General features: G+C 27.3%; 1 protein-coding gene across 1 annotated transcript; it reads right to left on the bottom strand.

The window, feature by feature from the left end:
* Positions 1-11,646: 11,646 nt before the first annotated feature.
* On the bottom strand, positions 11,647-16,073 carry LOC132930800 (protein arginine N-methyltransferase 1). The gene is made up of 6 exons (XM_060996860.1): positions 15,908-16,073; positions 13,900-14,154; positions 13,655-13,825; positions 13,457-13,589; positions 12,101-12,270; positions 11,647-12,039 (listed from the first exon to the last, which is right to left on the bottom strand). The coding sequence occupies exons 1-6, from the start codon at positions 15,941-15,943 to the stop codon at positions 11,656-11,658; spliced, it is 1,149 nt and encodes a 382-aa protein (XP_060852843.1). The 5' UTR covers positions 15,944-16,073; the 3' UTR covers positions 11,647-11,655.
* Positions 16,074-16,308: the final 235 nt, after the last annotated feature.

The raw sequence follows: 16,308 nt of genomic DNA on the forward strand, positions 1-16,308 counted from the left end.
TCGAAAAATTTGATTTTAGTTGTTTAATTTGAATTTGCTACTCATTGTAGATTATATAATATTATTAACTATTTTTCAGAAATAAACAGATTGCATTCTTAACATTCTGATAATTACTGAAAAAAATTCCTTATAGATATAGGTACCTACATAAATTATAAATATTATATTATTATGTATATTATATATATAGATTATAGATATATTCATGTTACAATTAACACATTCAATAATAAAATACGTAGTAGCACTAATGACTGGACTGAAACCTCATGATACATCATATTATATAGGTAATAAGTACACATTAATATATAATATATATATATATATATACGAGTATTTTATATATACAGTATTTTACATTATATAATTGTTATTGACTTTCAGTGACATAGCCAGGATTTTAAAATGGGGGGGGGGCAAACCCAAAATACTAAAAAAAACATAATCAACAATTATTAATAATATTATAACAGTTCGTTTTTATATTAAGTTGATAAAGCCGATGGGGAGGCATGGCCCCCCTCATGGCTACGGCACTGTTAAGGTATGCGTGTATATAACATAATTATAGTGTTATAATAATAATTAATAGTTTTATATATTTCAACTGTGAAACACACTATATGTAGATTATTTACGCATAGACCTGATTTATATTCGCTTCGCAACTAAGCTTACACGCTATAATACTAAACACAATTTACGCGACTAAATGCAATTATTATCATTAATTATAAAACGATGGGTATACCTATAATATAATCGTTATCTGCGGCTATCCGGGCTATCATCGCATAAGTACTGACTACTGAGTATCAATCACGACTACTGTTTAATCTACTGCAGACACACACACAACAGGCGTGTTTACGTGTATCATTAGCCAGACCAACAAATTTAAATTGATTCATAACTAAATAACTAACTTTTAAAAATGTTGTATGTAAACTTATTTCATACTAGGAACTTTACCAAAAATTAACATATATGAGATTACTCAAAATTTGCATGTTCAAAAAATATATAATTTAATACCACGATGTGTTGATGTATATATCTATTAAGAATACCTATTTAAAAAATTGAAAGACAGTTTTTGCTTTAATTTGATAATTTTACTTACTATATAGTATATAGGTTACCAGTTATTACTATATACATAATATTCTATAACATTTTTTTTATTTACATTAATAATTGAAATCTTGAATCTTCTACATCTGAACTAGTAAATAGATATTTCAAATTTTACCCTATCTGGCCTACTAACCTCTTTGAGTAAATGTCATTTCTTACTTTTCAAAAAAATTTGATGTTTCAAAAATTATCTGCAATTTTGTATTTTTGACAAATCAACATTATATATTAATTTTCGTAGTGGTATACCCAGGGGAGATTAGGGGTTATATCCTGCGTACAGAGCCATGCCGTCATAATTTTGCGCCTTCTCAAAATTTGCGTCGAGTGCACAAGTCCCCTTGCCCCCTACGGCACGGCTCTGCCTACGTAGATTGTATTTTTGTTTATATTACCTAGTTATATATTATACGTGAATTCATTATAATTAATGGACTTGTGATGCACATTTAATATGCTATACAGTATACACAGTACACACTATATAGTTAATAGTGTTAAATTAATGTTAATACTCCATTCCCTTGACAAATTAAAATCGCATGAAGTGGACAGAAATATGTTTTTCAACCCTGTTCCAAGTAAAAATTAAAATTTTCGAATAAAAATGTTTACGAATATAATGTAAAGAATACCCATGATCGCGCAAACTGAGAGTTTTGAAATTTATTCAACAATCCTTCCCTTTATTTAGAATGAAAAATACATGTAAATGACAATAGCACAAGATCTCATCAGTCCCGTAATATTATAAACATTAAAATTAAAAACTTTTGAATTTTTTTTGCGAATATAAAGCATCAATGCTGTGAACATTCAAGCTTGTTTTTTAAATTTACACGACACTCCTCATCCTCTCATCACAAAATCAAAATCATACAAAGCGGCCAAACGCCAAAAATTATGTTTTTCCAGTCTTATCCAGGTAACAAATGTTATTTATGAATATAAATATATTGTACACCAGGGCTCTCCGACCTACTGCACGCCAAGCTAATTTATGTTTTGAAAATAATATATTCGTTTTCATTGTTTTTAATTTATTAATTTCTGACTAAAAATAAACAATAAAATAAAAGGTGTTTATTTTAATGTTTTTCATAACGACTTATAAGTTATAATAGTCAGACTTATATAAGTATATAATATATTATTTTTTAGGCTAAGTTAAAAGACATTCCTAAAAGATTTTAATATTTTTCAATTGCATTGGATCTACCGACGACTCTTCAGACTCCGCACAAGTGCTTTATTCATCCGTTGAGTCAATGAATCTTTTGAAATAACTGTAATAAAATTGGCTGCCAAGTGCCAACCACTCAGACTCTGCAATACAAGACAATACATGTACTAGTAACTAAATTTTTCTGAAGGTAAAAGAAAATATTTTTACTTAGGATTTTGATTTTAAAATTTTAAAAGGCGTAACAACTGATGAAGAATGCAACATGTGTGGAACTTAAAACAATTTTGTTGGAAATATGTATTTGTAAAGCTGTATTAAAGACTGGATCAACAGAACCAATGGCTATTCACTGCAATATCCACTTGTAAGCTTTGTGTGGGAAAATGACCCAATAACTGAAGTTATAAATATATTGTTTTGATGCATTGTTCAGAATGTAAATTATATTCGAAAAAGTGCTCTCAGTCACCGTCAGTTTAAGAACTTTCTCGCTGAAATTGAAAGCGAGTACCCACTACCCAGATATTCCCTATCGGCTATCACCTTATCATTTTGAAGTTGGTTGATTCAGCACTCAGCAAAGATTATGTCTTGAAAGCTTTTCGAAGCCTTAAGTAGTAAATTTTTAGATTATTGATACTAATATTGTTTTAAAAGATCTAACAACGGTTTGTCATATATTCTAGCCTATTTATATAAGTCATCTAATCAGCCTATACACTCAAAAAGACGTAAAATAAGTTTTTGTTTCAAAAAACTGTCAACAATAGTGACCATGGGCTATATGAAAAAATGTGACTTTTTTCGTTTTTATATGTATATTGCATATGTTTAAAAAAAAAAAAATTATATTCTATTTGCATTATCTGAGTGAAGGAATTAATTTTGATTTTCGTATCTTCACATCCATTATAATTAGGTGTTGCCGAAACGATTTAATATAAATATAAATCGAAAAATATAGAAAAGTCACATTTTTATTTCTCATATGACCTACGGTCACCTGTTGTCGGTTTTTAAAAAAAAACTAATTTTACATATCTTTAAGAATGTGGGGTATTACTGTGTTAGTTATACTTCTACAAATATGCTAGAATATTCAAGGAACTACCGCTTAATTTTTTAAAACAATAATAATTTATAAATAGGTTAAAATATTTAACGGGACGGCGCTCCATCTTTTAATAATACACTAATACATTTCACTATTTTACTGTGGTCTGGTGGTGGAAAAATTTTGTCTACTTAAAAATGTAGCAGCCTTATTTTAAAATTAAATTGACACCCCTGAAATATCATAAAATAGTTTCAATTTAATCCAAAATATTTTTTTAGAACATATTATTCGTATAATCTAACTCATTCAGGAACTAATTAGTAATTATATAGTTAATAAAAGCGGTTGACTAATCCAAAAAAATTAAATAAACTGCCAGTCTTACTGGCCCCGACACTCTACCATTACTCATTAGAACATTTGAGGTATCAACAAAAAATTGGATATGTCTACTCGTAATTTCTCTCTTTACATCTATGATATTATTTAATATTTATTATTATATTTACTAAAACCGGGTTATCTAATAATGTAATTAATGAACTTGTACTTTGTCCCCTTTACACTATTTTACGATTTAATCATTGCAATACTCATGACGTTGTTGATGTTAGTCGGTGGTGTACTGATTTTAGTATAAACTGGTTGTTCTCATGGCGTCGACTTCCCATCTGTAATAACTCAATTGAGTTATTATTTATAAAAATTAGTGATAAACTGATAAATCTTCCTCTTTAGTTATTGGTGCTGTTTATAGTCCTTTACTTCTGATATACATAAATGTTTATAATATACATACATATTAATATTATTGATGTTATGTTAATAATACCTAACAATTGTGGTTCATAATTTTTTTTTCGTGACTATAATTTACCTAATATTAATTGGCAATCTGTTAATGGTTCAATATTGTCTCTGCTGTTGCACGTGCCGGTTCTCTAGAATTTAATGTGTTAGCTAGTTTGTCTTATTTAAATCTTTATATCCGGTCGAAAGCAATACGTGAAATTCAAAAATCATAACTCGTATATCCTATATGTACAATGTTACTTTTGGTGTTCCTCAGCCTTCAGGGATTCCATCTGGCTCCTCTTCTTTTTAATATTTATGTTAATGATATTATAGACATTATAGTGTTATAAATTTTCATTCTACTGTGCCTTTGTTATATCCATTTTAGATAATATAATTAAACAATTTGGTCTCCTTACACTTCTGGTCCAATTCATTCTCTCAAAGTGATTCAAAATCGTTTTTTAAGATTTATTGTTATAGTAATATACATGTAATATTCAACGTATGCCTCACACAGTCACATATCATACAAACTTTTACAATTATGTTTGAACTTGATACACTACAAGTTAGAATGATATAACATGATATCTGTTTTTAATACAAATTATTGAATGGCTAATGGCTATATATTATTTACTGTCCAGATCTATTATCGAATTTAACATTTCTTGTTCCTTGTCATATAACTAGACGATCGATAATTTTTATGTGCCATCTCAGCGTATATTTCATATGGTAAAAGCTTTCCTTTAATTAGAACCATGCAATATATAAATAATTTTAATATTGATATTTTTATTTCATTATTTTTAACCGTCATTTTTTTAATCTTAGTAATTTAATCATTTAAATCACATTGGTATCTTTCCCAACATTTTATTCTGTTTATTTTTATTATGTTTTCACATACCATTATAATTGGACTCACCCGTTTAATCATAATAAATAAATATAGTATCTAGATTCTAGACAGTTGATACAAACACATTTACTCTAGTTTCAACAAAGATTTATGTTTTAAAAAATTGCAGTGCTGTTTAGAAATAAAAAAATATTTTAATTTAAAATACCTACGATAGTTAAAGAGTCAAAGAGATCAATAAGACTTGCTAATGAAAAAATTAATATTTATATGAATTACAAATTTTAGATACCTAACAGCCTGTCACTTTACCTTGCCCTAGAAAAGCATTTGACCGCATAGATACGCATTAAACATAGTCATCGAGGATTTAAAAAGTGGTTGGAGTGATTGAATTGTATATTGATGAAATGATGACTATATACACCTATTAATTATTATATATAAAACAAGTAAATGTGTATACATACCTAGCTATGTATTATGTATAATATATAATTACGATATTGTTTTTTGAAGAACAGTAGAACACTAGTATCGTTAGAACTTTAGAAGGTATACCGTATATACCGTAAACTACTACGGGCACTACGCAATAAAGCCGAAAATCGGCATTATTGCAATGATAAATGACAATAATAGCCTGTAGTAAATTTCACGCATTATATCTATTGAAGCATTTGAAGCAATGCAGAACGTACCTGATGACGATGTGTCGATGTACACCTTTGGAGTTTGATTATAGGAATGATGTACTATGATATGTATAAATATAATATTGAATGTGTATGATAATATAATTATACACGAGCTGCATAGCATATTAATGATTACGTATATATTATACACCGCAGTACACACGCGATATAGCTGATAAAGGCATTTCGAATTGACGTAATTAAATATAAATTAAACGGATCTCAAATTTTTCCAAAATATAATACTTCCACAATATAATGTATAATAATGTACCTATCAGCTATCTATACGGTTTTACATTACAGTGGTTATAGGTCAAGGAATTATAAAAAACTAATAAGCACTCTGAACGAAAATTGTTTGCAGTTAATATTTAATAAAAAATCATTTGATACATTTGAATCATTATTTTCGAATGACCTATCGTTGGAGGGAGTGAGGGGAGATTCTAATATTTTTATCGTCAGCTATCTTCCGGAATAAAAAAACTCTGCGTATGTGCCACTAGTAAGTACTAATAATATGTCTTGTATAATATAAAATGGGAACCGTTTGGGCTTGATAAAAAATAAAATATACATAAACATAACGGATGAGATTTTTGATAATATCAATAATATTATCGTCTGTAAATAATGTGAATCGTGTGCGGGTAGTCGGGTACCTATACTTATATAATAAAAATATTATTGTGTACATAATACGGTCGGAAATCCAAAGAAGTCCAGGTGAACCTCGGCATCAGCAACGCAGTTATCGGAACAACTCGCACGAGTCGACGTCCCTCTCTCTACGCAATACGGCGCATAGATAGATACTTACCTACAATATAAAAAAAAAAAAAACCCATAAAAACCATTATTCACCGGCAAAACTCGTTCCGTGACTTCTCATCTGCAGTAATACCATCGGTTACGTATTACGCGTATGTATAGTATACATATACATTATGTACATGTTATACGAGTTATCATTATAGCACCGCCGCAGCGAGTAACCGGCTGACTAACCGCGACGACGACGACGACCCACGTACCATTCGTGTGACCGCGTGCGTCGCCTACCGCAGCCATTCACCGTTTGACGCCGCCGGTCATATTATATTAGCCAGCACCACGCGCGCCGCGGACCATCGAGCTCACGCGAATGACGGCGGCGGCGGCGGCGGAGTCATAGCAACCTAATCGCGCGACTACGCACTATATACGCATAGTGAATATAGTGAGTATAGTGACCATACGCTATGCGCAAGCTACATTATAATACTATATATATATATATACAATATATATTTAAGATTTATATTATGTTGTCGACTGCAGCGACAATAACATTTAACCACGACGACCGATCGAGATGATGAGACTACGCAGTTTTTCTATATGCAGTGCGTATGTGCAATTTTATGTCGCGCGAGAGGTTTTCATGCCAACGTTATTATTTATTTTCTTGTTATAACTATACATCACAGGACCGAGACGACGAGACGTACTTAGGGTAATGAACCTTAGCGTCACTTTTTGGTTATACCGACATAATATATTTGTACTTATAAATACCTACAATTATTAATATTAGGTATTTAGGTTTAGGTTTTAGGTATACTATATAGGTAATACACTAATGCATATATGATATATATAGCCATATAAAGTACCTATACCTAATACAGGTTATATTTAACCGAAATTATTATCATTCGAGCTTAATTTAAATCATTAGAAATTCATTTTTACTGTCTATATCTATTGAATAAATAGGTATATTATTAATAGTTTCCTCATATTAAATGTAGGTATCATATTACAGTATTACATGCATAGGGCCAAGAGGGTGGCTCATTTTTCACCAAGTCACTAATACCTAGGCACCTACGACCTACCTGTAATAAACAATTTTTTTGTTCTTAACGAATTTCCAACAATTACTTAGGCACTTACTTTTTACTTATATAGTTATATCAGTATCGACAATATCAGCTACAGTAAGCCCTATTCATATATCTCACCTAAAATGATACGTTCTTTTTTGGTTAGCCCCTAATCTCAACCGAACATTTCAATTTTAATATAGTTATACCAACATAATAAATAACATGTTAAGTAAATTAATAAAATATAACTATTAATTTAAAAAACTACTAATATATACGATATACTTATGTCTTACGACTCCTACGTGTATTCTGATGGACATGTATTAAAAATTGAGTACCAGCCATATGACTATTCTCCAGTCCTTTCTTCTCTACAATTATTATTTTCGTTGGCTGATAAAATAGAAGGTACCTACAGGCTACAAGTTAATTTAACTTTTCTTTCTATTTACTCTCAGGTAAATTGACTACGCAAATCTCCTCTCTTGTATTAATTTCAACATCCCTACTCTGGTTACACGTAATATAACTACCTATCCATTTTATATTCCTGTCTATTTATAACACAAATTATGCTGCTTATGATACACTTGTAAGAATGATGAGGATTGCCAATACTGAGCAGTCTCCTTCTCCTTCTCATCAATATTCTATAACTATACGTATACCTACATATTATCTTATAAATATTTTTCTGTTCATTGTCAATTTATGTTGTTTTCTGTTTCTTATATAACAATAAATTGTATTTTAATATTCAATTATGTGTACTTAAAACTTAAATATTTTTTGTTATAACTTATAAACCATTTGGTCATCAGTCCGTACTTTCATTAAATAAATAATAATAATTTACAAGTTTATGTTTATATTTTTAATCTAGTCAATGTATTCAATGGTAGCAAACTAGCAAAGAATATATTATAACCGAGATGTAAACTGTCCATTGAATTTCCTCTTTGGCTCTTTGGGCAGTTTTAAACAATGCCACAATGGGTGATATTGTGTCATTGTGATATGTTTTGGTTGGGATTACCGCAGTCGGTGTTCGGAAAAAAAGCCCCGTACCAACTAAATACATTATTCGTTATTTTATTATGATTTACATAATTAAATATAATCATTAGATTTATTTATATAACACTTTTACATAATATCTAAAAGTATAGCTGCAATTTACATTTAACATTGTTGATAGGTAATTGTCATTTGTCATATTTTGTACCTACATAAATACATAATTTAAAAAAATTAAGGGTAAAAATTTAATTAGTTTAAAAAAATGTTATGGTAAAAATATAAATTAATTTAAAAAAATTTTAATCATATATAAATGGCAATTATTTTAAATTTTAGATTCTGTACGGAGTGATCGTCGGGAAAACCCTTAAAAAAGGTTTATTATAAGTTGTACTTATCGTAGTAAAAAAAAAAAAAATCAAAAATTGTTAATCATTTGAAGTTCAAATGTTTACGAAATGTCAACATCGCGAAAATTTGCAAGGAATTTTGAAGTTGAAAATTCATAACATTATTGTGATTTATACTGAACGTTAAAAAACTCAACACAATAGATTCTCCATAACTTTTCTCATAACTCCCACCTCACCGAAGATTGATCCTAGATACGTGTTTGAAGTCATATATTCCGAGGAAGGTTGTGAGTTGTAAAACCACTTTTCTGGTTGGATTATAAAAAATATATTATATATGAATTACTTAGCTCTGATGATACCTATTCGTCTCAACAGTCAACATTGTTATTAGCAATATTTATCATGGAAGTTTACGAGTTTGTATAGTGTCATTGCAGAATTTCGAGTACCTATAATTATCAATTGGTAAGGTGGAGTAAGGTACCTAAGTATTGTTATGTGTATCTATATTTTAAATGATTTAAGACTTTTTTCCGGTGATGTTGCATATAACATGTAACTATGTAACCATTCAAAGAGGGTAGATTTGATCGTACCTGATATGATGAGCACACTTCGATTTAGTTGAGTGTACACCTTTTTGACTTAACCACTATCTACTTCGGAGCTCAGAGCTACAAATAGTAAACCAGAGCAATAGTCAAAGTTTTATTTCAAAGTAACATAATGAATAGTATTATAGTAAACCCATAGATTATGAAAAAGTGGTCTACCTAATTGTTAGTGAGGTAGCAAGAAATATCTAAAGGGACTTCCAGAGGTACACGCAATAGATAAAAAGCAGAATACATTTTAATTTATTTATTAACATCATAAAGTGAAAAAAAATACATTATAATTCAAATGTATTTATTTTTTTTTAAAAATGTAGTAGTAGGTAAATTTACTAATTTAGTAGATAGATGAAGTGGGTACCTATCAATTTAACCCTATACTTCTCTCAAGTCTCAATTATTTTATTTTAATATGCAATAGTAATTTTGTAGTTGTATTCACTGTATAGAATTCTTATGAAAATTACTACAATTACCTTTACTGATACGTCATACTCATTTATATTGAAATTATTAAAACGAGACCTCACATAATTTATTGTAGAGCATGACAATTAGGCAGTAGTTAATTATATTTCAGTAAAATCTTTATATTTATTACTTATTACATTAATAGAATGTGACATGATAATGATAAACCTTACATACAATTGCATATTTATGATAATAAGAATGAAAAAAGTGATGTGCAAGTAATTAGCATTAAACTTTGGAAGTTTGACAAAATTGAATAATTAAATGAAAAATAATGATTTTAGTATTTTTTTATAACTCAAAATATAGTATTTATAAAGTTAGTAAAATTTTGCCATTATATTATAATTATTTAATAAATATTGAACATTTTTGATTAATTTTAAACTATATAAAACACAAACTAAATTATTATAATAGTTTATGGTATTGATAATAAGATTAAAATAGTTACAGTAATGTTATATTATGAAAGAATATTATAAAATATATATACTAATAGTTTTTTGAAAAAGTAATAAGTTCAACCTACCTATATATAATATTAAAATGTATAAAATAATAGAATAAGCTAATAACTGAACACCTCTGTTAAGAAATGTTGTCCATCATATTTACATACATTGATTGGTAAACATCCTCTATTCCCATTACCAATGAGGTAAACATTCACCAGATAAAATTGTTATCAAAAATATATATTGAAGAAATGAAGACAATTTTATAAATCATTACCCTGCGATATTAAAAGGATGACTAAAAATGTATGTCAATAAATATATATTTTTTTAAAGTTACTAGCAAGCAAACTTTATATTACACAACAACAATAAATTGTGATTTTATTATAAATATAATTTTTAGAGGAAAGATCCAATTATTTTTGCAAGCAATTTATATGAACCATACCAATCAATTTAGTTTGCTTATGTCGATGTCTAGTATCAACTCTAGTTTCGCCCTGGGTAACTAGTAAAATTATTTTAAATCAATTAATTACCTATAGTAAAATAATAAATTCAATCATATGAATTATAAAATTTAGTAACCTAACGTCGGTTATATTTAATTATATTTCTCAGTTAATTATAAAAAGAAAATATAAATAATTATAGAAAAAAAATACATAAAATTTAATACCATATTTCTTTTTATATATAAAAGCCAGACTAAAAAATTAAAATTAGGAACAACAAACATAGGTGAATCCAAATAAAATCACTATTATTAAGTTCGTAAGTTACCTATATACAATGAGTATTAAAATTTTTTTCTAAGTAATTATTTTAATAATATACAAATTACAAGATATCACTTAATTACGGTAAAGTGAGCATCTAATTAATATCAATTATAAATATAACTGATGTTGGAAAATCGAGGAAGAGTGAATAAAAAAATATATATTAGAAAGAGAATATCATAATTAAAATTACTTCTCAATGAATGCTATTTTTGTTCTTCAATTAAACATAATTGGCATTGTAAATATTTTTATCTTAAAAGTTAAAAGTAATATATATATAAAAAAAATTACTGTAATAAAAAATAAGATATCTTAATGCTATTAACGCATACGGTATTTATTAGATTCGGTCACATCGTTCACATCATTTTTAAATTCGATGTCAATAACAAAGTCCATATCTCGGGTATTGCGTTCATTAGGAGACATTGAAAAAGTTCCATACACCTCATCATTTCTTTTCACAGTTAAATAGTTATCCAGGTAGAATACAGTTTGTTTCCAATGTGTATATGGTGATTCTGGAGCAGTTGAAAATCCAATACGTTTATGACATTTGGTGAACTCTACAGTAAAATAAGTAACCAATGCATGCACATAATCTTGGCGACGAACTTGAAGATTAAACGGAGCAGTAAATGTTAAGTCTTCTTTTTTTACTGTATATAAATCTACTTCTTTTAACAAACTTGAATTTGTAACAACCTAGTGATATATATAACACTGAATTAATATCAAAAATGTATTTAAAATTTATTAATTTTACCTGCTTAGGTTCTACACAGTCTACTAATGGTTCACTTATTGCAACATTACGTATGGCACTCATATTAAATCCATATACATTTTCCCACCAGTTAATTTTGTCATCTTTGTATTGTCTATCCTCAATACCAGTGATGAACAAATTTGCACGATCAGGAAACAGCATTCCATCTAAAACAATACAAAACATTAGGTAAACAATATACACGATTCTAAATAATTATGATAGCCACATAACATTTTTCAGTTAGAATATTAAAAAAATTAATATATTATATATTTATTTTATAATAAATAATATTAATTGTATACTATAGTAGTATAATAATTAATAAAATAACAGTATAAAAACATGAATATAGCATAGAGTTGAGCCAAGCCCATATATAATATGAGGGGGAGAGTCTGTTATATTATAAATATGTATAGACAAACTAGTATAATTGTACAACTACAGTTTATTAGAAGTATTTGTACATATCCTAGTTTCCCATTAGTTAACATACATTATCGTAAATTTTAGAAAATAACAAATGTATATGTTATGACAATTTTGTCGGATGACAAGACTTATTCAGTTAAGAACTACAATTTTTAGCCAGTTATGAGTTCAGTCAGTTTTTCAGAAGTATTGATTAAAAATATAAATGTACTAAATGTATTTAATTTGATTCTGTTTTTTAATAACTGTGTATCTGTTTACTGTTACATTATAATTTCATACAGAAAAGTTATTAGCTATAAAACTTAATAAAAAAATATATGTAGATTAATCCGAGTGTTGTGAATAAGTCAATAACTGTAAGTTATTTAATCCAAGTGGATGGAAAAATGAAGATTAATTAAAAAAGAGATTACAAAATCTGCAATCAATACTAAAAGTGTTGTCGAAAAATCTTTATCCAAACATTTAGGTTTAATATTCATACTTGCAACACCCTGTCAGTAGAACATTCATTTTAAACCTTAAGAAAATTAGCTGCAATGAAGATTGTTTAACAAGTTTAACTTTTAGCCCACTGAAGTATCTCAATAAACATTAAAGAAATAATCAATACAATGTTCCAGAATGCCATGCAAGCTAACTTGTTTTTGATTTAAAATTGTATTCAACCATTTTTTCCATAATAATTATAGTGTATATACATTATTATATATTTAGTACTGTATAATATTATTATTAAAATAATGACCCACCCCACACACAAATTGATTATGAATTAGTGCCTGGAGTTGACTTTATTTTTAGGTATATCAGTATCCAATTTTAATAATGTTATGGTTTAACAGAATATTTTTTTTATAAATATCTTTAGTATCTAATCATATTTTTTAAACATAATACAATTTATCTTACCTTCTTTCAACCACTTGTCTCTTGCATAAAGTACAGTATCCAACATAGATTCATAAAATAAACAATAGCCCATCCACTCTGATATAATAATATCTACCTTAGTAATACCATCAGGTAATTCTATTTCTTCAACCTAAACAAATATAATACAATTAATAAATAATGTCTAAATACTTAAATAATATATTTATTTCTTACTTTTCCTTTGATTATTGTTACAATGTGGTCTAGATGATTATCCGCTACAATTTGTTTAGCATATTCTACAATGTTGGAACACTCTACGCCTATTACTTTGGCTGCGCCAGCTTTGGCAGCAAACATAGATAAGATTCCAGTACCACATCCAATATCCAACACAATTTTACCCTGCAAGCAAATAATTTTAATTTTTTTGTTGTTTAATTTTTATGAATATAAAAGGAATATTTGATAAAAATTACCTTAAGTAAATGTTTATTGTAATACATAGAATTTCTATAAGTGAGAGTTCGTACTTCATCCTTTAACATCTCTTCGTGTATGCCAAAATGAGCATATGAATCAAAATAGTAGTCCATTGAAGTCATATCACTAACATTTACAGATCTATTTTTTAATCCGTTTGGTACAGCTAATGCAGACGACGTTTCAGCAACATCATCATCATCAACCACATTATTATCCATTATTACTTCCATAGGATCGATTTTAGTATCCTATTAAAATATTTAAAAATAGGTTGTGATTTGGTGAAAAATTAATTATAAGGGCATCTGGATGAGCATATAATATAAAAAAAAACTGTCATCTTCAAATTGTTATTTCTTGTAAAAGTCGATTGCTCTGTAAAAATAATGACTTATGACTTTTTAAATAATATTCTTATATCAATAAGCCGTTAAAAATGAGCATGAACCTGTTTAAATAAATCCATTAGCAATTTCTACAAAACTATTAGGAATTTTTTATAATTATTAGAATAATTTAATATGTATGATTTTGAGACATATAGTAAGGTTGATATACTTATTAAATAGTTTGCTTAATAATATAGTGATTTGCAATTTCTATTAATTTATGACAAATAGATTGAGATTTTGGTATTTTTTAGTTAATCTTGAACTATTAGGCATAATATTAATTTATATATCGGTATGAAAATATTACAGAAAAGAATATATATAATAATTAATAATATAATTAAAATTGGAAATTAGTATAAACACCATTTTTGAAAGGTCTTAAATACTTAAATATATATAATGGTAAATCAGTCAACATAAACAGAATCTTATGAGAACTAATTGAAAATAGAATATTTTTATTTCACAGTAACGGATGGGAATAGTTGTTTCATTAAAATAAGAAGTCCAAATCTCAAAGAAAAATTTGACAAATCCTTATTTACTGGCCTTAAAGATATGTATTATGATAAAGAACTACCTAAACAATTGGTTGTTGGCGGAAGATGTAAGAAAACTAGATGTTAAAAAATAGAACAGCCACAGCATAATTTCTTCAGATAAAAAAATATATATTACAAATAAATAAAAAATTACAAATGATTGCTAGAAAACTTATGAGTACAATGACATTACTTAAAAAAAATTTGGAATGGACACATATTTTTAAGAAAAGGAATAAAAGTAAACATTAAGAATGTTTGTTACTAATAATCATGTAAAATGTTAGGTATATAACTACACAAAACAATCGGTAGATTTTATTATAGATTATAACAGAACCTAAATTAAATATGGAGCTTAATATAGAATACTTAATTTCATTAGGTATTATATGTTAATATAAAAGTAATACACGGAAAATGTACTTATATAAAAAACTAAAATGTTAAGATAGGTAATTATTAAATACTTATATTAATATATTTTATTTAAACATACTAACATGTTAGATGAAACATTGAACCATTTTGTTCAATTAGTAAGTGTAAGTTTAAGTGGCTGGAAAAATATGATTTAAATTAAAAGTTAAAAACCTTTTAAATATTAAATTAGTGATGTTTTTAATAAATGAAATGGGTGTTGAAAAATATGAAGTATTGTTCTACCTACCCAATATTTAGATAACCGTAATTCTTTCTAAAGAAAGCATTACAATCTCTAACATAAATGTAAAAATAGGTACAATAGTAGTACTTAAACTCAGATTTTTTCTTAACAATCAGCATTTGTTTCACAATATACTGTGATTATTAATTTTTAATTTGAGTAATAATGCACATGTTTGTTTGGAAATTTTTAAATTGAAATAAAATTGATATCAATTACAGTTTACTTTAATGTTAACATAATTTGTAAAATACTTAACAATTTTTGACAGTGATAAACTGTCAGTAATTAAAAAATTTATTATAATGTATTATAATGGAAGCATAGTGTTTGAGTTGATACAAACACACAATTTAACATAGCTTGATTTAAAATTATGGATGTGTAAAGAACTTACAGCATTAATCCCGGCAGACGTTTGAATTTGAGACATTATTTCTACGTTATAAATAAGTGACTAGCTACAACCAAATAAAATTTAATAAAAATTAATAATTTATATTAAAAGTTAATACGAAAAAACCGCATTCGGTTGGATTACAAACATTACAAAATAATGAGGAATGATGAACAGTGGAAATGGAAAACATATAACTTATTGAAGTTGGTAACGACTACATAACCGCATTATTCTTATGGTTAATGCCTAACCTCAAAATTAGGGTACGTTTGGTCGATTTACGTCGGTTATAGTCATTGATTAATTAAATTCCATATAAAAAATTAATTTAAATCTAAAATTCTAACAGTTTTTTTTTATTTTTTCAATAAAAATAAAAATATTAAATTTAGTTAATT

This window comes from Rhopalosiphum padi, chromosome 4 (genome assembly GCF_020882245.1).
Source record: "Rhopalosiphum padi isolate XX-2018 chromosome 4, ASM2088224v1, whole genome shotgun sequence".
NCBI lineage: Eukaryota > Metazoa > Arthropoda > Insecta > Hemiptera > Aphididae > Rhopalosiphum > Rhopalosiphum padi.

Excerpts from the sequence above, each read along its gene's own strand:
- LOC132930800 (XM_060996860.1), bottom strand. The coding sequence starts at position 15,943 with ATGTCTCAAATTCAAACGTCTGCCGGGATTAATGCT. Across the intron at positions 13,590-13,654 it reads TAACAATAATCAAAGGAAAA|GTTGAAGAAATAGAATTACC; the intron begins GTAAGAAATAAA and ends ATATTTGTTTAG. Across the intron at positions 12,271-13,456 it reads AGACAAGTGGTTGAAAGAAG|ATGGAATGCTGTTTCCTGAT; the intron begins GTAAGATAAATT and ends GTATTGTTTTAG.